The sequence below is a fragment of the Chiloscyllium punctatum genome, chromosome 5 (assembly GCF_047496795.1).
Source record: "Chiloscyllium punctatum isolate Juve2018m chromosome 5, sChiPun1.3, whole genome shotgun sequence".
NCBI lineage: Eukaryota > Metazoa > Chordata > Chondrichthyes > Orectolobiformes > Hemiscylliidae > Chiloscyllium > Chiloscyllium punctatum.
Window position 1 is genome coordinate 114,252,125 of NC_092743.1, and position 13,797 is coordinate 114,265,921.

The 13,797-nt window shown below is 39.2% G+C and overlaps 1 protein-coding gene across 33 annotated transcripts in view; it reads left to right on the plus strand.

Moving 5' to 3' along the window:
- Positions 1–13,797, plus strand: part of clasp2 (cytoplasmic linker associated protein 2) — a 320,216-nt gene that overhangs the window by 4,584 nt on the left and 301,835 nt on the right. For all 33 annotated transcript variants that reach the window (XM_072571110.1, XM_072571117.1, XM_072571109.1 and 30 more), the window contains exons 2-5: positions 1,998–2,076; positions 9,342–9,445; positions 11,482–11,573; positions 13,228–13,303. In XM_072571110.1, coding sequence (XP_072427211.1) covers positions 1,998–2,076; positions 9,342–9,445; positions 11,482–11,573; positions 13,228–13,303 — 351 coding nt within the window. The remainder of the gene's footprint in view (positions 1–1,997; positions 2,077–9,341; positions 9,446–11,481; positions 11,574–13,227; positions 13,304–13,797) is intronic.

Consider the following 13,797-nt stretch of genomic DNA (forward strand, 5'->3'; position numbering starts at 1 on the left):
TGTGTCTAAGGCAGTGGGTCTCCCCTTTGGAGTTGAGTTCCTTTGTCCATGTTTTGATCAAAGGTGTAATGAGTTCAGGCACTACATATGCCTCATGGAATTCAAACTGTGAGCAGGTTATTGCTGAGTACACATCTCTTGATCATGTCTTATATGATACCCTTCATGACTTTACCAGTGAGAGAGTTAACTGATATAGCAGCAGTTAGCAAGGTTGGATTTACCCTACTATTCTTGGACAGTACATATACATGAGCATTTAAATATTGCAGCTCTGCTTGCTCAGTTTGGGCACACCTAGTTCTGGAGCACAAATTTTTGGTATCTTGGTGGGATGTTGTTAGGCTCTATTTCCTTGACCGTATTCTGAGCCTTCAGCTGTTTTCTTGATGTCACATGGAGTGAATTGACTAATATCTGTAAAGTTGGTTGAGATACACTTCTCCGTTCTAGCTGAGAATGTTTGCAAGTGGTTCAAGCTTGTTTATCAGATCTTGAGTCTCTACTGCAGCTTTAAACAAATCTGACATTGGGATGACTCTACTTGGAGTAAAAATGTTATCCTAAGATCTTAAAGCTTTCAATATGACCAGGGAGAAGGGTTGAGGATTGCTTAGTGTCTGGTAATGTGCTCTGAGTCTCCAAGTTTTGCTTCTTGACATCTTTAAAGGTAATTGATACTGACGAGGATCAGCTAGGATAAATGACCTGTTTCTTTCCATGACTTTTGTATGGGCTGACTGATCAGCTTGGATAGTGGATTGGAGTGGGGTGCCGCAGGGTTCAGTACTCCAGTCCCAACTATTTACAATCTATAACAATGACTTGGATGTAGAGATTGAAGGTACTATTGCCATACTACAGGTGACACTAAAATAGATGGGAAAGTAAGCTGCAATGAAGAAATAAGTTTACAAATGGATGCAGATAGGCTAGGTGAATGGGCCAAAATTTGGCAGTTCAAGTTTAATGTGGATAAACGAGAAGTTGTGTATTTTGGTCAAAAGAATAGAAAGGAATAGTCTATAAAAGTGTGGAAGTATTGTTGAAACTGTATAAGACACAAGGGAGACTGGATAATTTTGGTCCATTACTTGAGGAGGGATGTGGTTGCATTAGAAGGCATTTTGAGAGGATTCACTGGATTTGATTCCAGAGATGAAAGGTTTGTCTTCTGGAGAGAGATTGAGCAATTTAGGTCTGTACTTGTGAAGCTCAGAAGAATGAGGAAGCCTAGTTAAGGTATACAAGATCCTAAAGAGGGATTGACAAAATCAATGTTGAAAGATTGATTGGAATGGGGTAGATTTTGGGACATTTGGGGGGATAGATTTTTAATTAATAATGGATTGAAGGGTTATGGGGAACGAGCAGGAAAATGGAGTTGAGGCCAAGATGAGATTAGCCATGATCACATTGCCGAGGCTGATTTACCTACTCTTGCTTTTAGTTCTTATGTAGATCACAATCTGACATGATCATCTTTCTGATAAACTCTTACTATTCTTTGCCTTTATGATCCAAGTTAAAAATCTCAACACCAGGTTATAGTCCAATAGGTTTCCTTGGAAGCACTAGCTTTTGGAGCGCTGCTCCTTCATCAGATGTTGTGAAGTATAAGACCATAAGGCACAGAATTTATGATCCAATATTCTGGAACCTCTGTGCATATTTCTCTAGCTTTGTGTCACCTGCAAACTGAGAGATTACTTTGTCTGTTTGTCAGTGCTTCCCAAGCTATTTCCTGCTGTGGGTTCAATTAATGTCTTAAGGCTTCCTATGATCCTGGGTGAAGGTTTGTTGATCTAATTAGGGTTGAAAACTGCACTTTGCTGTATCTTAATAATGACTTGCCTTGGTGATAAAAGCTTGTGGGTTGCATCAGACGACTTCTTCAAATAAGATGTATGGTGCAATGCAACAATAATGAATATTATTGTATCGTACAAAAAAGAATACACTCAGAGCCTTGGTCTTTTTTTATTTTGTAATTGCAGGTTACATTACTTGCTCTTGATGTTATAGCAGCACTTGTGGATCGCATTAAAGATCGCTTTAAGCCCTATTTTGGAACAGGTGAGTAAACCACCATATTGACTTTGTGATGTGTTTTTTTTTCGAAAGCATGCAAAAGGGGTTGTCGTGCAGAAACCAATTGCAAGAGTCGATAAAGGCTGTTGCTACCATTTTTTCTCCATTTGTACTTTTTCATTTGACAAATCATTAAATTGCATCTGCCAACTGGCCGCCTTTCCACCAGCCTAAGTTATCCTAAGTTTATCACTGTCCTTTATGCAGATCACCGTACTTTCAAGTGTTATGCTATCTGTGAATTTTGAAATTGTTTTGTGCATCTCTGACTAGGTCGGTATTACATACGTCGAGAAAGTGGTTCAAATACCAACATTTTGGGAATCTGTAATAGAATTTCACCAGACCCAAAAAAAAGCTGTTCTGCCCTATTTTGTTCTGTCACACTGCAAATTTCCTAACCATGTGGCTGCTGTTACTTTTATTTAATCATAGCTGTACAGTATGGAAATAGATCCTTCGGTCCACCTCATCCATGGAGACCAGATATCCTGAATTAGTCTAGTCCCATTTGCCAGCTTTTTGGTTCATACCCCTTGAAACCTTTCCTATTCACGTACCCATCCAGATGCCTTTTAAATGTTGTAATTGTGCCAGTCTTCACCACTTCCTTTGGCAGCTCATTCAGTACATGTGAAAACATTGCCCCTTAGGTTCCTCTGAATGGTTTTTCCCCCCCCCCCTCACCCTAAACCTATGCCCTCTAAGTTTGGACTCCCCCACTCTGGGCAAAAGTCCTTGGTTATTCATCCTTCCATGCCCCTTATGATTTTATAAACCTCTATAAAGTCTCCCCTCAGTCTCCAACGCTCCAGAGAAAATAGCTCCAGCTGATTCAGTCTCTATAACTGAAACCCTTCTCCCTGGCAGCATTCTTTTCTGAATTCATGGAAGTTTCACAACATCCCTCCCATAGTAGGGAGACCAGAATTTAAACACAGTATTCCAAAAGTGGCTGAATCAATGTCTTATACCACTGGCTGAAATATGACCTCCCAACCCCTATACTCAATACACTGACTGATCAAACCAAGTGTACCAAAGCTGCCTTCAGTACCCTGTCTAACTGCAAATCCAATTTCAAGGAACTGTGAACCTGCATGGCAAGATCTTTGTTCAGCAACACTCCCCAGGACGTTAAGTATATACGTACTGCCTTGATTTCCCCAACCATCACGTGAGTTTTAAGACATCCAGCAGCGTCATCTCTGTAATATCTTTCCAGATGTTGCTGTTTATTTTGCCAAATTTCCTAGCTTCCCAATCCTTTTTCACAGAAAACATTGATGCAAAATACTCTTGGTATCTCCCTGTCTCCTGTGGTTCCACACATTGGCGACCTTGCTGATCTTTAAGGGGCCCTGTTCTCTCCCTAGTTACTGATTTGTCCTTCATGTATTTGTAGAAACTCTTTGGATTCTCCTTAACCCTATTTGCTAAAGCTATTGCATGCCCCCTTTTTTGACTTCCTGATTTCCTGAAGTATACTTGTACTGTCCTTGTACTCCTTGAGGTATTCACTCAAATCCCTGTTGTCACTCGATTCTTGCTTCCTTCTGTTTCTTGACCAGAACCACCTCCATTTCTCCAGTAACCCAGCATTCCCTACACCTACCAACCTTGACCTTCATCCTAACAGGAACATACCGCTTCTGGACTTTAATCTCATTTTGAAGCCGTCCCTTTACCTGTGAATACTGCCCCTGTCAACTTTTGAAAGTTCTTGCCTAATACATCAAAGTTGGCCTTGTTCCAGTTTAAAACTTTAAGTTTTCAGATCAAGTCTAGCCTTTCCATCACTGTTTTAAAACTAATAGAATTATGATCACTTGTCTCAAGGTGCTCCTCCCCCTGACACCGACCATTACCACCCTATATTCTTTAATCAGCTTTGACTTTCTTGACCAATCTATTGTGGTGCTTTCTCAAATAACTTTGTAAGTCTCTGTATATCATAACTGCATTGCTCCAATCAATCCTTTCTGTTACTTCACCAAAATATTCAAGCGAGTTAGTTAAAGGCCATTTGCTGTTAAATACATGCTTTTCCTTAATTATTCCATACTTGACCAAGTGGCTGTTAAATTTGTCTTGGATTATTGTTGATAAAAACTTCCTCACAAGTTTGTTTTTTCACCATTGAATAAAAGGTAAAACAATTGCACATCCTCAGTCCTTGGACATTGCCCTTGTATTTAAGGAGTATTTGAAAATTATAGTCAATGCTTCAGCATTTCTCCCCTTTTTCCTCAATAATTTTAGCACCATCGCAGCCAATCCTGGTGACTTAGCAGTTCTCAAGTACAACCACCTCTGTCTTCATCCATTGACATCCTCTCCAGTATTTCAACTACCATCTTTTATTTTGATTCTAGTGGTGGTAAGTGGACTGCAGGCTGAGAAGTAGATGCATTGGTTTTAGTTTTCCAAATACCCTTGATTGAAAAATAGTGACCTGACCACTTTATTATGGAAAGGAGGGACACAAAGCAGGAAACTACAGGCTGGTTAGCTCACCATCTGTTAGCAGCAAAGTGTTAGATTCTGCTTTTTATTGTAGGATACTTAGGAAAATTGTAAAACAGTTCGGCAGAGTCAACATTGTTTGGTGAAAGAAAAACTGTGTTTGACTAGTTTGCTCACTACTTCCTCAAAGAATACTAACAATGTGAGCAAAAGAATACGATTAGAATCATAGAATTTTTCAGAACAAGGAGGTCATTTGACCTATTACATCTATACTGGCTCCGGAAAGAGCTTCCCAGCAAATCCCATTCTCCAGTCTTGTCTCTGTCGTCCTCAATTCATCACTTCCAAACACCTACCCGTCTTTTTTGAAATCGCCTATGAAATCCACCACCACCGCTCTTCTTGGCAGTATATTCCAAATTCTGAGGAAAGAAATTTTCAGAATAAGAAGAATCCCTACAGTATGGAAACAGGCTTTTCGGCCCAACAAGTCCACCCCGCTACCCCCCGGACAGGAACCCACCCAGACGTATTGCCCAACCCTATTACTCTACATTTATCCCTGAACACTATGGGCAATTTAGCATGGCCAATTCACCAAATCTGCACATCTTTGGATTGTGGGAGAAAACCAGAGCACCCAGAAGGTACACCTCCCACCCCCATTACCATAATGTCCCATAATGCATCACTGCCTGTGCCCTGCAACAGGGAACATCCACCACAGCATGATGGAACTGCCACTGACACATCTGCCATTGAGACAGTATCCCCCTTGAGAGGCTAATATCAGCCCCAGGGCTCATCATCTACACTGGACTAAACGTAGCATCCTTGTTTTTTCCACTGGGGCAGCACACCATTTCCTGCATGAATCTGCAGTTCTGATAATGTTCCAGAGACAGAACTAAAAATCACATAGACCAACTGTTGCCCAAGAGGAAGGTGAAGAAGGTCCCACTGAATAGTGACCTGAGCAGATAGTGGACCCTATGTTGGCAAGCAAGAAGAGACACTATGTACCCCCCAAAAGATGACACCAGGCAGTGACCACAGCTTGGTCAGGGACAAGAGGCAGTCCAGACCCCATAGAGCAATGGCCTATGGGCAGTGTCCTCTCTGGCTGCACCTCCGAGGGAAAATACTCCAGGAGGTTCTGTGGGCAGAATTTAAAAGTTTTATTTTTTCAACTTTATTTCAGTAGTTAACTAATTTACTAATGCTGGCATTTAGCTATTCAAAGTACTCTTTCTTCTGCTTGATAGTAGTGGTAGAGTTCAAGATATGCCCGGCCAAAAGATTGCACATTGTAATGTATTGATTCTGCTGTAGCTGATAACACGTGCATTCTGGAGATTTGTTAAACCTTGGTCTGATTGCACCTTGTTTTAACCATGTGCAAAATCTGTTAGTTGCTCCCTTTGATTTTATTTCTGATTGTTATAATTATTTGCCAAGGCTGCTGTTTACTTATTTTAAATTATATTATCACTTGTATATGCCTTTTATAGGGACCCCATTACCCATGATCGTCATTTTTCTGTTACGCCAGACCCGCGAGCTCATGCCATTATTATGCACAAGCTATGTATTGTGCCAGTTTTTTTCCTTTTGAGCACCCCTCATTGTTCATCTATGGTTTTATCCATAAAGTGTTCTTCCCAGTCTTTTGTGATTGAAATCTGGCTCCAGTTATCATAGAGGCATAGGCATACAGCACGGAAACAGACCCTTCGGTCCAACACGTCCATGCCAACCAGATATCCCAACCCAATCTCGTCCCTCCTGCGAGCACCCTCCAAACCCTTCCCATTCATATACCCATCCAGATCCCTTTTAAATGTAGCAGTTGTACTAGCCTCCACCACTTCCTCTAGCATGTCAGTCCATGCACCTACCGCCCTCTGCGTGAAAAAGTTGCTCCTTTAGGTCTCTCTTAAATCTTTCCCCTCTGATCCTAAAGCTCTGCCCTCTAGTTCTGGACTCCATGACCCCAGGGAAAAAACTTTGTCTATTTATCCTATCTATGCCCCTCATGATTGTATAGACCTCTATAAGGTCACCCCTCAGCCTTGACGCTCCAGGGAAAACAGCCCTAGCCTATTCAACCTCTCCCTGTAGCTTAAATCCTCCAACCCTGACAACATTCTCGTAAATATTTTCTGAAACCTTTCAAGTTTCAGAACTCATCAGTCTGTCTTTCTCACGCCTAATATTGAAATTTTTCATGTTATGCTTCTTGTTGGTTCAGTGTTGCCCCATTACTCATCATTAAAACTAACGCATCTTTTTTTTTCTACATTTGCTTATGACTATCTCAAAAGCCTCAGTTCTGTACTTGAAAGTTTCCAGTCTGAGAATGTAGCTGGAAACACACCTTCCACTACTTCCCCTGGCATGTCAGTCCATACACCTACCGCCATCTGTGTGAAAAAGTTGCCCCTTTAGGTCTCAAGACTTTCCCCTCTCATCCTAAATCTATGCCCTCTAGTTAGTCATAAGCCAGTATAGAAAAAGAGTCCATGTTAGTTTTAATGATGAGTAATGGGCAACACTGAACCAACAGGGAGGATAACATGAAAAAATTCAGTATTAGGTGTGAGAAATACAGATTGAGTTCTGAACACATCTTCATTCAAGTCTAAGAAGATGGAATGACCTGAGAACAACGCAAGTGAGATTCCTGTCCAGATTTGCTGTGAAGCACAAAAATCTGGTGCTTTAAAAAATTCTGATTTTGTGATTGAACAAAAATAATTTTGTGATTACAAGCCTAGTAAAAAAAAAAAAAACAGCAGTCAAAGTATTCGCCACTTCCCCAAGCATTATAAGAAGGAAACACTGAGGAATCTTGCTGGTATCAAGAGATTTTGGTTACTGCTGTAAGTACAAACTGGGGTATCCAGATTAAATTGATCACTTTTGCCTCAGATGCTTCTTTTTCTCATGTCATTGTCATCCAGTGTTTTTATGATTTTGCAGCAGAATTTCTTAAATTGTTGTTGAAAGGTGAAACTACAGAATATGCAACATCGACATTTTGTGTGTAAACTTAAAGTTCAAATTGGATTCATGTGTTATTAACACATTACCTATGTCTGTACACTTTCGGCTTTCTCCTCGAATTTTTGATTTTTGTTCATGTTGAAAAGGCTGTTTATGTACCTGTCCTCTGGCTCACATGTACAGCATATGAATGCTGGTTGCATGCTGAGCATGCCATTGCTTTCTACTCTACGTTTTGTGATTTGTAATATGCCTATATCTTGAATATGATTTATAATGTGGATTTGCAAAAGCATGCAGTAAATTATTAATTCATAGGTACTGATACCTGCATTGCCCTAGAGGAATGTCCTTCATGCTACTTCATTAAATTCTATTTCTTTTCTCCTTCATGTACTACGTAACAGTCCAATTAACGTAATGTTTTTTGCAAGATTGGGCAAGTCTGCCTCAAGTAGATTCATGTGGTCCTCCAGAGCTTAGCTGAAGTAGAAAATTGTACCAAATCAAAGGGGAGTTTGCAACTTTTCAGAGATGCTTCTGCCATTCCTCTTAAGTGAATTCATAGAATCCCAATCATGTAGAAACAGGCCATTCAGCCCAACAAGTCCATACTGACTCTCTGAAGAGCACCCTACCTCCCCCAGTAACCCTGCATTTCCTATGCCTGATCCACACATCCCTGGATGCTATGGGTAATTTAGCATGGCTAATCAATCTAACTTGCACATCTTTGGACTGTGGGAGGAAACCCATGCAGACACTGACGGAATGTGCAAACTCCACATAGAGTAGAATTGAACTTGGGTCCCTGTTGCTGTGAGGCAGCAGTGCTAACCACTGAGTCACCATTGTTGCCCTAAGAGCGTGGAACGTTTCACTTGTTGAAGGCTTGAAGATATGGTCAATATGTGGATTCAACCCATGATCTTGCCTTTATTATCACCACTCTCTTAACAACTGAAATATAGGCTGACTTGGATGTGATTCTTTTTGTTTTCAGGTTGTTTCTAAAGTCCCCAAAATATATTGTTGCATCTCTTTTCCCCATATGGTCACCCAATTTTTGTAAGTCAAATGTTTTACTGTTGTTTGTTTGAGTGCTGCCCCCTTTACCGACAATTGGGTGTACCCAGCACAGTGCAACTTGTTTCATGATTTTACTGATAAGTCAAAGACCATTCTTAGGAACTGCCTTGATATGTGTTACATTAGTCAATTTGTCAACTCTCATGTGAGTATTAACAATCTATGTAACTTCATTGCTGTCTGATCATCAAGCTATTGTTGTGATGCACTTGGGCGCACTGATTCTCAGACCCCATTGCTCTTGGGATTGCCACAAAGGTTAATGGAACCATGCAGAGTCCCTGTCTTACATGTGTGATTGAATCAGGTTGACGTAAAACACTGACCAGGATCATGTACTTGACAAGAACTATTTATTACAAATAAAGTAAATTCTGATGGAATATAACATAAATACACTTTGTTGTTAGTAACAATCCCAAGCCATGGCACCTTCATGGGGTTACCTCTTGAAGAAGCAAGTACCATTTCAACAGCTATCAATAATTTTAACAGTAATCTTCTAGCTTTTCAAGGTTTTGTTTTGTTTGTTTGGTTTGTCAGTTGTAAGTGTGTAGCTTTAAGATCTTGAATTCTTATATTTTGCTTAAGATCTGTGTGGAAATGTAAATCTAAATAAAGAGAATGCTGCCATATTCGTAACATCTGCAAAGATTGGTTACTCATGCTTGCATTATTTCCCACAGTGGTTCCAGCACTTGTAGATCGTTTAGGTGATACCAAAGATCAAGTCAGAGAGCAAACACAAAATCTTCTTATCAGAATAATGGATCATGCTGTATCACCCCAGGTATGTTTCTTGCGTTTCGTGCTGTTGTTAAACATTGGAGTAGTAACTTTTATTTCACGTTCTAAAATATTTTCACATTCTGACGAAGATTATGCGGATTATTGTAGCCTTTTCTGTGATCTGTTAGAATTCCAGTATTTTTTCAAACAAGCACTGTAATGAGCAGTTCTGAGACAAGCAAGTTTTACAACATGCGTTAGTAGAGCAAAGCCTTCTCTGCAACTTTTCAATGATTGGTGTTAATCATTGCCCAGGTAGTCATAGTTGTCGAAGTCTACAACAGAGAAAAATTGAGGATGATGTGTGTATAAAAATTGGGGAGAAGAGCTTTTATGTAACTTCAAAAATTAGCTCAAATAGAAAGGAGGTTGAGTGGCTTGGCAAGCTTATAAAGAGATACATATCCAGGGGCCAGATGAAATATATTCAACACTTGAGTGAGGCAGGAAGGAAATAGCATGGGAATGCCAATAACTTTGAGTTCCTCTCTGGCTGCACGAGAGGTGCCAGAGGATTGGAGAACAGCCTACGTGGCACATTATTCAAGAAGGGATAAACCAAGAATGTACAAGCCAGTTGGTCTGACCTCCGTGGTGGGGAAACTGTTAGAAGCAATTCTGAGGGACCGAATTGGAGAGGCTGGGATTAATCAAGATAAGTCAGCATGGTTTTGTTTAGGAGGGGTCATGTCTAATGAAATTGATTTGAATTTTTGTAGAGGTTAAAGGGGGCCCAGATCCTTGCACTTAAAAGAAGGTGTGAGGTGCTTATGCTTGGAGACAAACAGCAGCTTTTCGCTAAAATTGGTAAGACAGTGTCTCTAATGTTCCAGAAAAATGTTGAGTCAGGTTGTAAATGTTATATTTCGTATTGGCCATTTAGCTGCAGTATAAACAGGAGATGCATTGGCCGAGTGGTATTAGTCTCAAACTATTAATCTAGAGACAGAGGTAATATTCAGGGGACTGGGTTCACATCCTGCCATAGCAGACGGTGGAAATTAAATTTAATAAAAATAAAAATCTGGAATTCAATTTTAAAAAAAAAAAAAATCTGGAGTCTAATGATGGCCATCTTTGATTGTTGGAAAAACCCATCTGATTTGCTAATATCCTTTTAGGGAAGAAAATTGCCATCCCTACTTGGCCAGGCCTTCAACTGGTTGACTTTTAACTGCCTCCTTGGCAATCGGGGATGGGCAATAATGCTGCTATAGCTAGTGATGCCCTCATCCCACAAATGAATAGGATAAACCAAATCATCATTTTTACCTGTACTCGAGGTGATTAATGTTGCTCTAGAAATGGCTTTGAAAAAATGATTTCTAAGATATCACTGAAAACTCAGTTTTTCAGTGAGGGTGTGGGCATTTGGGGGTTAGTAATTGGTGGGTGTTGGTGTGATGTTAGTTGGGGTTTAAAAAAGTGCCAAGGAGGCTAAATGTCTCGATTTACTGAAATGCATGTGGAACCTCTCACTCCAATCAAAAAATTTTGTGTTTTTGTGGAAGTAAAATGAGGTAGGAAGTTTTGCTATGATTGTGCTTTGGTGCAAGTCTCCAGTAATATTGTCCCCGCCAAGGTCAACTCTGGTGTCAGAAGTTACCAGGCTGAGGGGAAAAGAAAAGTAAACTCTCCGGATTTAAGAATCACTTCAAAATGGGTTCAGGAGAATTGAATGTTTAATACAGATATGGTGCATTGTCCTTTTGTAATATTTTGGTTGTGCTAAAAGTGAAAAGGAGACCTGTTGTGTTGTGGGGTTTAAAATATAAGCTACCTACCAAACGTCTAACTAGTGGAGTCTTTAATCCTTTGTTTCAGTAACTATCTTAAAGCATTGACATCTTGTTATGTAAAGCTTCTAGCTATTTTCCAAATAAATAAATTTTTAATTTGTTGTTATTGTTTTCTATAAAGAATTGTATCAAGCACGATCACTTGATCTGACTTTGGTCTGCCTATTGGAGCAGAGATCACATCATGATTAACATTTTGAGATGGCTTCTGCATAAAATCAGTAAATTTTCTTTTCAGTATGCTTGGGAACGATTAACTTCAGGATTTAAACACAAGAACTTTCGGACACGTGAAGGAGTCTGCCTCTGCCTCATCACGACACTAAGCACGTAAGTTTTGGTTCAACTATGTTACTTGTTAATATAATATAACTTATTCTCAATGTTTCACAGTACTGTTAATTCACAGTCTGAGTCTGCTGTTGAATCTCAACAATGATCACTTAGAGCCCTTTGCATGTTGAAAATGGAACTTGTTTCCTAGTGACTGGAAAATTTCTGATAGTAAACAATGTTACATGTGACCAAAATTATGTGTGTTGCAGTGCCACTTCGATATTGAACTTTTGAAACTAGTCTTGGTTGACTTTTGTGTTTTATTTTTGCTTTTACTTCATCAATGCAGTATTCTTTCTGTGAGGAAGTAATCAATTGTGAATTTTCCCTGAAGTTTACAGATTTAATCTGCTCGTAATGACTGTGTCAAATTTCTGTTGCTCTTTTTTTTTCACTTCACCTCAAAATTCAAGATTAAAGATTCTTATTAGTTTAGTTTAATTTCAGATAATTTTGGATTGCATGAAAGTAAACTGCTACCATTTACTGAAGAAAGCTAAGTTTTAAAATTATTTCCATATGGTGGCAAATTGGTCATTTTTGGTAGGACATTCCTTGATATTACTGGAAAAAGGCACTTGTGTTGAAGCCTTTCCTTTTGCAGTTATCTGAACAATTTGTGAAAATACCTAAAGTAAACAGAAAATAACATTTCTATTGTATGAGACAAGAGATCATTTATTGGCTAGTATTTGGTAGAGGCATTGATACGACAAAGTTAGTCATGCCTGACTGTTTACTATTGAGCTTAGTATCAACTTTAAACCAGATAACTTGACTCTGGTCAAGTCCTGCCTTGAAAAATGAAGCTAGGTTGGCTGTTAGCTATTTTACTAAACTGAAAAATGTTCAAGTGGGTCTCCAGGTTATTTCTGTTCATAAAGAACGAAGCTCTTAATTTAAATAGCTTCCTGAAGATGAAAGTAAGCCAAATTGACAATCGAATTGATTGGCACATTGCATGTACTCTAATTTGTGGAAACTCCTTGGGTTCCATGAGAAATGTCTGATAGAATGTCACTTACTTAACCTGTTACTCCTTCTATATTTCCGCTATGTGCGATATAATCCTTAGTGTGCAATGTATTACATTGATGACTATTGTAGGATTGTTGGTTGGACTTGCAGTGTGGCTTGTGTGTACTGGAAGCTATTTATTAGTATACAGGGCCCTGTTCTTTTCAAGCAGAGTGAAAGTTGTACCTATGTTGACTGTTTCACAATATAGCTTGTATTCTCTGGTTTGTTTATCATGGTAATGTCTTGACCAATGAAAGTCAACTGACTTGATATAATATCTGAATGAATTTTGGCAGTTACCATTGGTGCATTCTCCAAGACACAGCCTCTACTAATCAGAGTCCTGTTGCTAATCAATCTGCACTTTCTTTGCATACAGTCTTTAATTTAGTGTCTTTTGCAAATTGTCTTGAGTGCAAAGAAAAGCTTACACAAAATGTGTATATTTCAGCAATGTTTAGATTCAATGTCTCTTAGTTGAAACATGTACCGTCTTTATTTGCATTTTAATGTCGCTGATGCGTTTTTCTAATGAAATGGATTGAAAGAGTTGATGCATTCTGCATGTTTAGTTTTTATGAGCTACTGCAAGACAGTGAGTTTAAATAAATTATTTTTATTTTTGCAGTTATGGAGCACAGCCATTAACATTAAGCAAAATAGTACCACACATATGCAACCTACTTGGGGATCCAAATAGTCAGGTACGTTTATGATTTTATCAACAGTTTTCAGGATCAAACAAAGTGATTTTGATAGCAAAAAATACAGTGTAATGGAGTTGTGTAATTGTTGTGCAACAATTTTTAACATACTTTTTTTGAAAAGAAAGATGATTTGTGATTTTTGAGAAGACGTGGTTCAGGTTGTGAGTTTGCTTGCTGAGCTGGAAAGTTTGTTTTTCAGACGTTTCATCACCATGCTAGGTAACATCAGTGAGCTTCTGGTGAAGCGCTAGTGTTCTGTCCTGCTTTCTGTTTGTGTCTTGGCCTTTTTAGGGTGGGTGATATCATTTCTGGCTCATTTTCTGAGGTTGGTAAATGGGACAACATGGTAGCCCACAAACCTACCAACACACAAACAGCAGCTGGTGAACTTAAAAGGTCCGTATCCAGACAACCAGCAAAATGAATGTCATTTTAAAAAATACCATGCAAGGACTGTAACAAATGCTATATCAGACAGTCTGGCAGAATGC